General features: G+C 34.9%; 1 protein-coding gene across 3 annotated transcripts in view; it reads right to left on the reverse strand.

The window, feature by feature from the left end:
* Window positions 1-3727: 3727 nt before the first annotated feature.
* LOC121866778 (platelet-activating factor acetylhydrolase-like) overlaps window positions 3728-15691 on the reverse strand; it is a 30378-nt gene continuing 18414 nt past the window's right edge. For all 3 annotated transcript variants that reach the window (XM_042366481.1, XM_042366482.1, XM_042366483.1), the window contains 7 exons: window positions 13300-13417; window positions 12837-12996; window positions 10505-10616; window positions 9217-9419; window positions 8347-8520; window positions 7520-7668; window positions 3728-5174 (listed from right to left, as the gene is read on the reverse strand). In XM_042366481.1, the coding sequence (XP_042222415.1) occupies window positions 5047-5174; window positions 7520-7668; window positions 8347-8520; window positions 9217-9419; window positions 10505-10616; window positions 12837-12996; window positions 13300-13417 (1044 nt within the window). In that variant the 3' untranslated portion in view covers window positions 3728-5046. The remainder of the gene's footprint in view (window positions 5175-7519; window positions 7669-8346; window positions 8521-9216; window positions 9420-10504; window positions 10617-12836; window positions 12997-13299; window positions 13418-15691) is intronic.

Below are 15691 nucleotides of genomic sequence, written 5' to 3' on the forward strand. Positions count from 1 at the left end.
CCATGCACCATGTTTTCCAATGTTGAATTTGGAAAATGATAACACTGTACAACATGCATTTTGTTAGGAGGCATGATAACTCAGCTGGTTTCTCAATAATGATGAGTGATAATGTGGGGGTGATCATTATATGCTCACCACACAAATGAAATAAATGGGACTATACTTTACTGATTTCAGACTTTACTATAGTGATATAATTATTGTCTTCAGACTTCAATACAGCTATAAAATTATTGTGTAACTTTATTATAGAAATATGATAACTTTCTTTAGATTTATTATTCCCTGCGCAAGTACTACCGGTATTTTTTAACCAACCCAGGCATTAGGACAGGGACTTGTCCTTTGTATCGAGTGACTTCTCGTTAGTAATTTTTATCCTATGCCTTATTATGCAAATGGAAACCCCAAAATTACAGTAAATATTTTACTTCGTATCATCAGAAAATGTTAAGGTGCTGACACATGCATCTGGGAAACATTCCAATGTTGGTCAGTCAGTGGTGTAAGGTTGTTCATAGTTGAGAGTGGAGATACAAATGAAAGCTACACCTATGTCCAAAACTCCCTCCTATTGCAAAGAAGTGGTATGGGCGGCTTCCATGCCGGTGTTCTCTCCTGTGCAAGGGGAACTTATGAGAAGCTTCTTCAGCAAGATAAACAATACAGAACTGTCAATAAGTGAAAATTACTACCTGTGATATCTAAATACAGTGTATTAGTATTATGTCTTAATGTATCTATGGAAAGTAATCATTTACGGTAAATATACATTTAGATGTGTTCTGTATCTATTTATTTTGGTAAGTTTTAATTGTGTAGTGTGTAAACTTCATCCCCCCAGGAATTCAGCCTCTATTTCTAACACTGTCAATGGGAAAATTGGTTTACTATAATGTTTTTTGCCTTATCCACCAATTCTGCAGAATGCAACCCTTTCATAAAAAGAGGACTGCCTGTGTGTATATAATGTATACTATACTTACCTTTACACTTTTTAAAGCTACCCAGTTAATGCCCTTCTTCCTTTATACATAATTTACACAATTAACATTGATGAACACAAAATTATATATCCATAAAAAATGGTTATGTTATAAAAAATATGCACTCACTGGACACAAATTGGCTATGCTCTAAAACAAAGGAAAATTTAATAAATTGTGAAGTCAATCATACAACACTTGAAAATCTAAGTACAGTACTGTAGGCATTTTGAGAATGCATGTAAAGAAGCCTAAAAAAATTTAATTTCTATACAGTACTGAATATTTTTTGCAAAATCCTGCTTCTACAAGCACAAATTAACATGCTCCAAGCATACACTGTGTGGGCACATAATGCCTCAGAATTAAAAGGAAAAAAGAATTAACTCTTCCCTTTGTTAAGAAAATACTAAATTGTGATGTGTCAACACACATTCAAGAATTTTACTCCATAAAATTCTAACTCAGAACTGAGGTAGTTACATGTCATCATCCACATGGTGGTACTGTACTGTAGTTTGAGCTATTATCATATTATTAACACATGGCCCTTAAAACTATAAAAGCACACTCGAGGTAATCTTTACAGGGATAAAATATGGTTCTTAAAGCTAATCTTAAAATCTAAGTAATGATTTCTCCGAGCTAATAATTAAGAACTGATAAATCATTCGTTTCAGTAAAGTAGGTACAGTCGATCCCATCAAATCCGCATACATGTTCAAATCTGCAACTTCCCATCCATGATCTGATCCACTGGAAAATACCCCAGGGACTCGGAGAGCATTAGTTTCTACATAGCATAAAATATGCTTTATAATGTCTTAAAAGTGAACAAACTTTGTTAGCTCACCTGCATCTGTAGTTTTCAATACCAACAATAAAACTCCTCACAACTGTGGGAATTGTTTGATTAATCTTTAATCTTCTATTTTGAAACCAATATAATGTAATGCAATATTGAAGATATAGTCATATCTACATCTTTTCTCACATTTTCTGTATCCAATGTGTATTACCTAATAAAAAATATTTTACCTGTATATCTATACATGTACCACAAGATTGAACAGTTGGTGGGAGGTGAGAGGCTGATTATCTCCACTACCCCCATGCCTCAATCCACTGACTCAACTATTGTGAGTATCTTAACCTCCTGACCTGATCATGGCTTTACTTACATTTTTTCAATTATTACAGAGAGTCCTCACTGTTCATCATACCTTTGTTCAGTGTTTTGTTAATTCGTCATTCAAAGTAGTAGATAGTAGGCAGCTACCAAACAGGGAGGTACTACCGCCTGGGAAGATATTGGAAGCATAATGTGTTGTCTAATGGTAGACCCTGCTGCCATATGGCATCAAGAAAATTGTTACCATGTCCCAGATTGCTGATCTGACTTTCTGCCTCATTTACACACAATTGCAGGGCCTCAATTGTTTCTCTTACTTTGACAACACACTGTACATATATCGTTTCTCACTATTGATCTTTTTTCTTTTTTGTATTTCTTTATAGTTCTTTATTATTATTATTATCAGTTGTTATTATTATTATTATCAGTGTTGTTATTATTATTATTATCAGTGTTGTTATTATTATTATTATTTTATTTGTTATTTTGTATTATAAATTGTATTTATCATGAACTATGTATTATTATTCTTATTATTATTATATTTTCGCCCCACCAGGCCCGGATGTGGGTCAGTGACCTGTGCCCGGGTGGGCGGATCCCTGAAGAGGGGAAAAAAAGAAAAGAAAAAAAAAAGAAAAGAAAAAAAAAGGTAATTATAACATAACATATCATATAGCTTCCAGGTGCGGAACGGTGTTAGTTACCACGGGTTTATTGTACAGCAATAATATACAGTGACCGTTAACGAACTCAACTCCGTCCAGAAGGTCGTTTCGTTAACCGAAAAGTTCGTTAACAAACCATTGTTTCAATGGGTTTTTGGGTAATTGGTTCCAGCTCACTGAAAATTTCCTAAATTCAACAAAAATGGTAGAAAAGTTCACTTACTTTGAGGTGTGTATGTAGAAGGCTCCTGGATGATGATGATGATGATGATGATGATGATGATGATGATGATGATGATGATGGGATTTAGAATGGGGGTGGAGGAGAAGGAAGAAGAGAAGGCATTGGGGTGGAAGAGAAGTCACCCCATGGCGCCATTTCACCAATAAAATTTTAGCTCTCTCGGTGTAATTCAAGATTATTTTCTTTAAATCAACACTGCACTGCATTATATATTGTCAATATGTAAAATATATTTCAAAATGACCAATAATTTGCTTGGAAACACAGAAAAAAAGCGTTTAGTTGAAGAGAGTCTCAAGCAAGATGTTACCTCCAGTGAAAACAGAGAGAGACTAACGCCTGTTTGCTGTGTTATGAGGCTGGATGCCGCGCATTAAACTAGTCACTTTACCTTCAATTATGTTCAATAATTGTTAAAATCACTAAAAAATTGAATATTAAACTTTTAAAATTATTGTATAGTATAAACTTCTTGATATTTACTAAAATAGTAAGGAATTTAAGCCCTAGAACCGATTAATGTATTGGCGGACTGATACTAAAGCTGGTTGCCCGGTCAGTGCAAGCGAAAACATGTTGAGGTCGGTTCGTAAGATATTCGTTAACCGAATTGAAGATCCTTATGGAAGGCAGTTCGTTAACCGAAATTTCGTTAACCGAGGCGTTCGTTAAACGAGGGGTCACTGTATCTGTACTGCACATTAAAGCATTTTGTAAGATATTATTAGAAAAATAATGAGAAATATCATGTGGTCATAACATATTTCCATGTACTACTGTATAACATACAAGTCAATGGGTTAGTTGTTATTCGTCCTTTCGTTAATAGTCGTGGTCATCAGGAACATATCCCTGACGAACAATGAGAACTCCCTGTATATTTGGTTTGATTATGGTGATGCTTTTCTTATTTTGTGGGGAATCTTAATACTTTAGTAGACTACTATAAAAAAATTATAATTTACATAAAAAACAACGTCAAAGAAACAAATAAATCAACACCTAAACTAACACAAATTTTTTTTACTTAATTTGTCTCTCTTCCTTCTCACATCACTTTTGAGCAGGACAAAAAGAGAGATGGGAAAAAGACAAATGCGATAGAAATGATTTTCCTTTTTTCTTCCTCTGTCTCATTCACTTTCAGGAGAAAAGGAGGAAGTAGGAGGAAAGAAAAGAAAGAGAAGATAAATGGAGGAGTCTCTCTCTTTCCTCCTAAGTGCAGCAAACAGCTGTGTTGGTCACATAAAGGTAAAAGCAACATATTGATTCTCAATTGATCCATCCAGGAGAGGGTGCAGTCAATGATACTTCTTGCAGCTCAGTAGGGGGTGAAGAGAATGGGTGTCATCCAGTCTGGTATAGTTCCTATATATTTATACTGAAATTTCCATGAATTCTTTTAAATACCTTTTGACTCTACTGTACTGTATATCCAATAAACGAATATTTTCCAGAACAAATATCATACCAAGTAAATATATTTATTATTTTAGGGGTTTTATTTATTTTGGGTGTAATATTTCGGGACCCAGAATGTGACTCCTTATTTCTCATAAGTGTCAAAGATTCCAGTCTAATCTCTATGGATTAGACATGATATACTGTACTGAATTTGGTAATATGGTTGTCTCATTGAAGTAATAGCCTTGTGTAGTCTCTCCTGTAGCTAGAGTTTGGAACTAAGTTCAGGACTCCTGTCTCCATACAGGCCATAGATAGTGGAGCTCTGCCAGTTTTCCAAGAATAGTTCACTTTTATTTTGAAGTTCTAGTCTCTCTCCTGTGAAGGAATCTAACCTCAGTTGGAGTGCATTACATAATTTTTCTGCAGCATTATTACACAAACACACACACAATGTATATATCTTGCACCAACACCAACACAGCATAAATAGAAGCCAATGGTATATGTAGTTTAAGAGATCATGTAAATCTAGTATATCCTCCACCAGACTACAAAGTTTTATACTGTACAGGCAAATGTTAGTAGGACTTAGGTGTAATACAGTTAGACAGCATGGTAACCCGCATCCCAGCCAAGCATGGCTTTCCCTTTGCCATAGAGACCATACACAATTTTATCTTTCTGGATCTCAAGGTAAGGCACATAGGTGTTGAGAGAGGCACCTTTCTCACCTGTGAAGGAAGAGCTGTTTTTAGCCAAGGCAGAGAAATACCAATTCCAAGAAATTCTAAATGTTATGGAAACAATACAGATATACATAGTAATTAGTAAGTTAATGGAATACAAGAAAAGAATAATTTTTATATTAATTTTATATCTAGACCAAAAAGCAGACAAAATGCACCAAGGAGTTTCTGCTACATATGAAATGTTTCTTCTGTGTAAAACTACTCTGTACCAGAGAAAATTAGTACCTACAGCAATTTACAATACTTGTACAGTACATCAATGGTTGTATCTACATACCCCATCACCTTGTTAAAAACCGCAAAAAACCTGATATTACTGTCCATGTATGCAAACCGTTCTCCCAATCTATTAATTAAGTTCATTTTGTTCCAGAAAGAAAGTTCTACAAACCTTCATCTTTAAAAAAAGATAAACATATGGCAATGCAGTGAAGTCAGCAAATAATGTTTTTAAAAATAGATAATGTATAGTACTTAGACTTCAAAAACAGAAATTTGAGAGCAATTTTTGTTAAAAATTTATTATCAAATATAGTTCATTTGACAAAAAAAGAAAAGAAAAGTAATACAACATTTCATAGACAAATTACAATATTCTCAAGTGAAATTCACAAATTTAAGATGCAGCTGGCTTTATTTCAACATCACAAAAGTCTTTCATGCTTTGTGTCCTCCACAACTTCCTGGATTGCTGTGATTACAACCTTCTATAATACACCAACCACATACTACCTCTCTTCTTGAAGTGTTACATACTCACTGGCATACTCCAAAAACTTGAAGTCTATGATATATAATAGATTGGCTTAGTACACACTCATCCCTGATTATTTGCATAATTAGAATTTGCACCCTTGAAGATTTGTGGGAGACAAAAATACTTTATTTATAATTTGAAGTATGCATGTTAGAAAATTGCAGACAGCTACTGCAGGCCAAAGCATAACCAATAAGCTATGTGTGCATCATCGTCAGTCTCATTGTAACTACAGTACCTTATATATACAGTACTATGCATAATTTCTGTATGCAAACATGTATTCATTTACTGTACTGTACTGTACTGTGTAATTCACTGTCTTACATAAATGTTACAGTAAATGTATCTCATTGAAATGTGCTTTGATTATTAGTTTTTATTTACTCCACATCTTCAATATTTCTGTATTTTCAACTATTTATTTATCTTATGCTAACACTGATATTGATAAAATATGCTTATGTTTATATTGCATGGATACACACAAAGATTAAAGTGTTTTTCCATTAGACCACGTTTTCTACTTCATAATTCTACATTACCTCTGTACTTTCACTATTTATTTACGGCATTAATATACAAATATGATATTCAAAGGGACTTAACCAAAGGGAACACAATATTTAACTTGCTCTTTATTTATTGAGTAACTATGCAGCACATGTTGGTGTCTGTGTGAACAAAGGTTTATTACTTTATGATAATGATGTTCACAGATTAGTAGATATGTGGCCATTTCTATAACATATACCCCATGAATATTCAGGGATGAGTGTATACAGTGAATTAATATGAAATGTTGTCAATCACTGCAGGCCAGGGATCAACTTGGCATACTACTTGTTTCAGCACTTTCCTGTCACTTTCAATATTTGTCTTGAATTACTCTTACCTTCCACTTCTTCCTTCCTTATTTGAGTTTACCTCATCCATTCCATACAAGAAAATAGGAGAAGAATAGAAGTTAGATAGACAGACATGATCCAGCTTTCCTCTAAAGATATGATACCACTATTTAGTTTAAGTCAATCTCTATTTTTTTCTGCAACTAAAAGCTTGAAGCCATTCTCAGTCACTTAAGGTGGCATACAAACTAAAATTCACAAGGGAATGAACTAGAGAACAAGAAAAGTGCACATCAGAGCAAACATCCTGTTTCAATATCAAAATGAATAAAAAAAAACTATCAAAACTAGATAATCAAAGGGTATTACAATTGACTCATCACTAAAGGGATAAATATTTCCAAGAGAAAATTAATTTTGTTATTCCGATTACTCTGCCTGCAGGTACATAAAGTAGCTAACATCTAACAAGGCTTCACTAAAATAAATAAACATGTTTCAGGGCCTCTGATACTGTGTGGTCTTTTCTACCATATGCAAAAGGAAGGGCAGTTTGTTCTCGAGCAATATCCAACTCGCCTACTAATTTTCTTCAAAATCATTAGAACTCTGCTTGTGAACTAACTCACTCACTGAAAAGAATAATGACCTTTTTGACAGTTGGTGTAAAAATTACCTAATAAGTAACTACATATACATTACCTGTAATGTAGTTTACTCACCTAAATGCTTGGCAATGAAATTCAGCATGAGCCTGTTGTTGATATCCATGGCTGTTTGTGGGTCGAGAGGAGAAGAAGCTCCGGCAAAGACCCGACCAATGTGTCCAACAAGGAATGGGGTGTCACACTGATTTTGGTGTACAGTTCCTCTGAAGGCATAAATTACATAATACAGTTGAGTATAGTGAAGTGATTATATGTTTTGCATAAATCTTATAACCCTGAGGAGAAAAAAAATGCATGCAAAATTGAGCAAGTGCTTGAGAAGACCTGGACTATATTGCTCTTCTATAATTCAGTAATGAGGAACTACATAAATTCTCCCAGATGGTTCCTATTATTCACATACAGTCATCAAGGTAATGTTTTGTTGAGACAGATCACTTATCAGTCATTGAAAGTAGGTCCCATACAACTGACAGCCTAATAGGGGCAGTGTGGATACATTAAGGTAAACTAGGCTTTGATGCACAAAGAGGCAGTGTGGCCAATAATGCATTCCAACACCTTCACTTTCTCAATTATAGAATAGAGTACCCAATTAAAATGGGTAAACTAGTGGTGCCTTAGGGCACAGACTGGCAACACTTAGGACAGGAGGCAAATGATACTGTATATCCACAGGGCTGCCACACCCTATCAGACATTACAGATATGTTACATCTCTCTCACTTCCATACTTCTGCACTCTATCATCCCACCTTATTTGTCAGCTTTTTGTACTTTACCCATCATCCAACTTATGTGCATAATTATTTCACCATTCATTATACCCTATAATTACTGTATAAATTTCTCTTATAAGAAAATACACCAGAAGAACATACTTGATAGTAACGAAGACTGTTGTGTCTGAATTGAGTTTACTCATAGCCTGAAGATTTGAATCAGACTGAAATGCCTCAGTTGATATACAGATTAATGGTTGAGTGACACTTGGACACAAGGCATCAACCTCATCCTTGATAGGGAACATCCATGGGTCAAGTGCCAAACCTATTCTAGAAAAAATTAAACCATCAGCTAAAAAATGCTATACAGTTCTGTACAGTACATTATTGTACGTATAAAAAATTTCATATTTAAAAAATTCAAACTATTCTGCCATAATAAATGAAGATGTCGTTGTGCGTCGATGACCCGTGACCTGTGACCGGGTGGTCTATTCCCGTAAAAAAAAAAAAAAAAACCCTTGGAATGTAAAATTAATGTATTGAACTACAGTACTTTACAGTAGTATACCCAAAAGAAAAAGAAAATAAATTGACATTGAAAAGTTACAGGCATCAAGTAAATTGGGCTGCAAAATGTTGTTTTTTTTTCTAAGAGTCATTAGGACAAATAACTACCGAAATCTCAAACTTCTTACCCCAGACTCTTAATTAGTGAGTTAAGAAGTACTGTACCTATTTTGAGATTATGAACAAAATAAAAAAAATAAAAATTTACACAAAATACTTGAAATGTGAAATTCAGATAATTAATTACTTCAGTATACAATATCCAGAAAAGAATTTAGTACAAGAAATAAGCATAAAAAAATCAGAGAAGCCAAATAATTAGGGTTGCAAATGAATAAATTTATACGGAGTTATCTGGACAAGTAAGTACTGTACTGTACAGTGTACCCAAATTACAAATTGTTGACCCAATTGGTTTCAGCTATCTTAAAAAAAACCCAGTAACTTTCTACTTACTTGAATCTCTTATCTTTAGCCAGAGTAGATATGGCCGTTACACCTCCAAATGAATGACCCGTCATAACTGGCTGTGACATGTCAAGCCGCCCAAAAAGCTGCTGCAGATCAAAATTTGAAGGTAGTTCGTTTTTAACTTTACCCTCGTTGAGTTTCTCAAGAACATCCAAGGTGCGAATACACTCTTCTACTCTTATTTTTATCTAGAACATAAAATAAATGTTATTTTACTCTCCATGCTCAGAAGAAGTCAGTAAGGAGAAAATGAGTGATAGGTTAAACAGCACATATCATTTGATCTTATTGGTTCATGGAAATATATGATAGAATGTTGAGGTACATAAGAGGAGGGATACAAGGGAGTTAAGACTAAAAATTAGTTAAACTAAAATGAAATGGGAACATATTAGGGGCGAGGGGGAGGGGAATGTTGGTTTACATGAAACCCCATTTTATGAAGCCTATACAGTGCTGTATAACTGCAGTATAGATCAGCTCAATACAAATTATTTCCAATACAGTACTGTATTAAGTTATAGTAAAAGATATCTATCAAACGCTTTTCTTTTACACTGGCAAAGGAAAATTTAAATGTGACCTTTTTCTTTTTTTGCATTATACTGTACTGTAAAGGTAGCACCAGACCTAATATTAATTTATAAATTTTTCAGAAAAAATAATAGTCTGAGAGAACTCTAGGCCACACACTTGGCTCAAACGAAGCAAACAGCCTGAAGGTACATTACAAATAAATTTTAAGAATGGTTGAAAATTTTTCAGCACATATGAGCAACTATATTTATCAACTCTTGAGAGTGGATAAATTTTGAGTAGCCCAGGTGTCTGAGGAGGAATATACACACACTGTACTAGCCAGTGCTTGCTCTTAGATAGAACAGACACCACATAATAAGTGCAATTGTTTTTCCCCCTTCTTAAACAAAACAATAAGCAAAACTCTAGCAAACACTTTATGATGTGCATAAACTTCCAGATAAAAAGCAGAGCAAAACGTAGTAGTTCCCCAAATAACCCCATATGAGCAGTAAGAACATGAAAGTGGGCTCCATAAGCTTGATAGTTTGTAAGGGACAGTGTAAATTTGGTACACAAGGAGGCAAGCACTGCAATAGGCTGACTTCAATTCCCCAACTGTAAAATTAGGTACCCATTTACATCTGGGTGGCCTCAGGGGCACTGGGCTCAAATTCATGATCCTTTATACAGGAGACAAGTACTATATCCAGCATTTCATTTGAAGATAAGAGATGATGAAAAGTAAATGTACCTGTTGATTTCTCAGTTCGTACTCCTTCAAATCAAGTGGGGTCGGTTTGAAGAGTATATACTCCTTCTCTCCTTTCTCATTAAGTGTGAAGCTTGCACTTCCTGAACGGTCCCTGAAATTAAAAGCAGAGTTGCTTTGTACATCAATTACCAGAATCCAGTTTAAAAAATGTACATTATGTAGAATGCATAATGTAAAGACCCCTTGAATCTTAATTTTTATCTAAAACCAGACCCTACAGAGGATCACACATCAGCCCCTCAAATGCATACCAATGTCTGGCCTGCAACAAAAAGAAACTTTGAAATGCAAGATGTCCAGTCAACAATGAGTACTTAAAAGTACACACACACACACTACACTACCAAGTCCCTGCATTTTAAGTCATGTTAGTCACTAAACTGCCACTTGTACAATATAATGTTCACTATTTTGTGGCAATTATACTTTACTCCTATATTTAAATGCAATAATAAAAGTTATGACCATACTGTAATAACTTACAGTAGGGTCGGGATATATAGCGACTTTATATAACAATTTTTTCATATCGAGGCTACCAAAATCATCGACATTTTCCTACATATAGCGGTAATTTTTTTTTTCGCCAGGGAAATCGGGCAGGAAATATTTCAAATTTAATCACGACAACCAAAATTATAAAATTTTTCCAATATATAGCGATAAATATCTTTACAGTAGACTCACAACTTATGTGGGGTTATGGTCCTGGGATCTCACATAAAGATAAAAACCGTATAAAGTCAGAAACACTCCTAAAAATCCCCTAAATCGCCCCAAAAATACTAGTTGAAAAACTGTACAGTACAGAGTACTGTATATTTAAATGTACTGTACTATAAAAGACTAAAAATTTTATCTCATGCAAAATATATGATGTCTATATTCAAATTATTTGCTGTCTTGCAAGGATTCCAAAAATAAAATTTATATTCTGCTAACTTTAGACTGTGCCATTTTATGTCAAGTTTAGTCACTTTTATTGGCCTCCAGAACCTAACCCTATTTTCCCCATTGATTACATGTAATTATATATCGCGATTTAGTATATAGCGAACATCCTTGGACCCTATCTAGCAATATATCCCGACCCTACTGTATTGGCTTCACTATGAAAGATTCTCAACTTAACTTTGCCAGGTCCTCTGCCTGACTATGATAAATTCTTGGCCTGACAGGCTTTTGGCTTAACCATGACAGATTCTTGGGCTATAAACGGGTTAATGTCCTAACTATCCCAGGTCCCCAGTGCATATATGTATTGTATAGATTCCTGCCTAACGAGACATAACATGCTGTCATGTTGTATAGCAATGGGCTCCTTAGCCTGGCGTGCGTGTGGACTGATATTTGCTTGTGAGGGAGGGATCCAAGTCAGCGAGAGAAAAGAAATGAGCGAGTGAGTGCGTGCATGCACATGAACTATTTAGGGAGAATGAGGAACACATTTAAAAAATTTCCCAATTTTCTACAGCATAGAGTACAGTAAACTCTCTCTTCCATCATTTAGTATAATGTCACAAACTTAAAAGAAAACAGTCTTAATCCTTTAGTACAATAGTTTTACTGCTTTTCACTTCTCCATATCCTTAACAAAATAGCCCAACCTTACAACATTTTATTTATCTCCCTTATAATTCCTCTTTTGTCAACAAAGTATCCTCTCTTTCATTCTCAATGACAATTTCCATTTATTTTTTTACATTCTCAGCCAATTTGTGTCCCTATAGAAATGATTTATATTCTCGTTTTAACCTTGTACCCAACTTTCTCCCCAACTTTTTTCTGTCCTCTTTGCATTTTCAAAAATTTTCCTTACTTCATTTCTAATTTTTCTGCACTCTTCTCTTCTTTCACCTCTCCTTACCTATTACTAGTGCTCATATATCCCTCTATTTTCCTAATTTGAACTCTCAGCCTTTCATCCCACCAATCCCCTTTCTCATTCCAATTTTCTTTTGCATTTTTAAGGCATGGATTTCTAATCTTTTCTCAAACCATGATTGAAAAGAAATTTACATTTCCCATGAAATGGCCCTGATTTAGCTGACTGTGATGTAGAAACTTGTGTGAGTTCCCATGGTATATGGGTAAAGGTATACACTGATACAAAAGTTTGGGATTTCTTTTCCAGACCAGTAAATATGCACATTGTTAGTCTGGATAATTATCTCCAGGAAACATCCTACTTTACAAAGATAGGGGGCTCCTAAGGACCTAATTAAAGTAATTTGAGCAGAGGTACACATGGCAACAGCATATCTACCGTAATATGGAGTGAAATCAAATAAGAAATATAAGAAACACTTACCTGTGTTCAACGGCTGCAACAACAAACCCATGAGAGGCAAGTTCAGAGCAAACGGTGCTATAAATTGAGCGATTAGCACTCAACCCATGAGAAAATACTACAACAGGAAATTTTTTTTCAGCCATTGCTGCTTCCCATATTGCTGGGGTTGCTACTCCCCCTGAAAGTTAAATGAGATTGGTTACTTGAATTTCTTGCCAGCTCAGGTAATTGATGGTTAGTGAGGAAATGTGTGATATGGTCATTTGTACATTAGCAGTTCATACAGAATCAGATTAGAATGAATATAATGTACACAAGTCATAATATTTCAGTAGAAACAAAAAGAAAAAAGAAGATATGTTGGAGTGATATGAGACAGTGGTTGAATGTATCATACAAATAATTACACAGACCTAAAATAACTAAACTTTATATATCCCAATAGAGAAATAGCTAAAGGTGTTTCAAATTGCACACTTACGCATTTGCCAATTGAAGAGCATGCTGAAGAGGGAGGGTATGGAGGGAGCAATGAAGGTTGCCAAGCCCCGAGTGTACTCTTCCCCCAGAAACCAAGGGGTCCATTTCTCTGAATTGCTCTGTAGAAGTTGTCTGTAAGTTACTTCACAATTTTAAGGAATCAATTATGGTACATTACATAAAGTATAGGGAAAATGAAAAACTGAGTAGTCTGGCCAGTCATACTGTACTCCCACTGCTGGTGATGCCTCTTTAACAAAATATTGCACTGGATGAACATTAATTTATTGGAATAAAACACATTTTCATTAACACAGTCATAGTAAAAATAAAATACCTGTATGGAGGATATTAGTAAAATGGTATATTGCCTTTAAAAATCTATCTTTTCTTGCAATTTAGATCATATATTTATTTCACCTAAAAACCAAAGATATTGCCTTCCTTGCAGGACATGATGCTTTTCATATTCAGATTTAATTTCATGTGATCCACAGAGAAAGCAAATAAGGTACAGGGGTCCCCATTTATTGTCACAGATGCATTCCTGGAAAGGTTAGTCTGGGTTGTGGGGAAAAATTTTCACCGGACATAAGACTACTATAATATACTGTATTTGCTAAATTTTCAATAGAGGAAAAAAAAAAAAAGCAGTTATTTACTCTCCAGGAATGCACTTCTGGGTCTGCTAATTTTCTTGTATTATGGGGTGTAACACTGGCCCTGATCTTCTCAGCATTTTCATGAATGGATTTTATAGTGGAATACATTTTGTATACAAGCTACTGTACTGTATAAAACTGGGGGGAAGGTTGTTATGCTGCTCTAACATTGTCCAATTGGATGATATGTCCTGCCACTATACAAAACAAGCTCTAACAATGGCTGGTGAGTATCTAAGGTGGTAGCTATATAATGTACCTATATGTCACAATTGATGGTCCATATGATGGAAAAAGCATATTAATTATGGAAAAGAAAAAATAACATCCAAACTAACCTACAGCAGTACCAATCCTTAACAGCTCTGCCATATGTATTGAAATACAGTATACTCTTCATTTACGCGGTCAATTGAACCCGTGGAGGTCCACGTAAAACAAGAAACGCGTAAACGAAATAACAGAACATATGGGATTAATTGAAATAGAGACTGGGTCGACCCCCAAACTACACTTTTTCCGACACAATAGTACATTGTAGTAAAAATAACATCTTAATTTTATGATGGTATGCACACACAATTAATATTTAAGAGAAATACAGTCGCCAGTTAATGTCCAATCAAATAATTGACTCAACTCCACCCCCCCCCCCTCTTCCCACGCTCGCTGGCTCTCCCTCTCTAAGAAATGTTTGGGAGAAAAGACTAAGTTTTTATGTTTAGTAATAAATAATACCTCAGACTATGTTAAGGATATTATAATTGACATTGCTGGATTCCTTGCAAGACTGTGAATACAGCAAAAGTCCAAAAATCCGGACCACCCGAGAATCCGGACTTTTCGAAAACTCATTTTTTTTTTAATTTAGCGGGCTTTTGTGTGTATGTGCGCATGCGTGAGCGTCACAGCTGCACAGCGACAACAAGCGACCACGCGGTCGCCACTTTAAAACGAGCAATCAAACTGTGACAACGTACAGTATGAAATTTTGAGTCCTACTCTTTCCATTTACAGAGTACTGTACAAGCCCATAATAATGGCTCCTAAAGTAGATAAACTTCGTTGTGTGACGAGAAAGAAGAACACGTTGAAAATGAGTGACAAACTTGAAATAATTAAGAAATGAGAACATGGTGTGAGCAATACTGTTCTAATGGAAACATACGACATTGGAAAGTCTACAATTTATGATATAAAAAAGGCAAAGAATAAAATTCTAGAATTCACAGCTTTTTCTTTAAAACTGCTTGTTTTGATTAATGAAGCATGCTATATTTGCTAATGAATAAACTATCAAAATGTACCTGTTCATCTCTTCTTTATTCCTCCTTAAATTTGAATTTTAAAAGTACTGCCTGAGAATACGGAAAATCCGAAATCCGGCCTGACCCAATCCCCAAGCAGTCCAGAATTTTGGACTTCTACTGTAATTTGAATATAAACGTCATATATTTTGCACAAAAGATAAAATTTTTGCTCCCTCTAATAAAATTCTTAAATTAGATCTAAAATTTGTATGTCTAATGCAAATTTTAGGTTGTTTATATTTAAATTAATCACCATCTTATAAGAATTCCAGCAATGTAAATTATATTCTGGCCCGGTAATTTCTACGAATTTTATGAGCTAAAAACAAATATCTTCAGCTGGGCGACCTTGTGCGCATCCTGCCCACGCCGCTTCCCGTGTAAATGATGGAATGAACTGCGTAAATAAAAACTGTCGGTC

This window comes from Homarus americanus, unplaced genomic scaffold, assembly GCF_018991925.1.
Source record: "Homarus americanus isolate GMGI-L3 unplaced genomic scaffold, GMGI_Hamer_2.0 scaffold58748, whole genome shotgun sequence".
NCBI classification, from domain to species: domain Eukaryota; kingdom Metazoa; phylum Arthropoda; class Malacostraca; order Decapoda; family Nephropidae; genus Homarus; species Homarus americanus.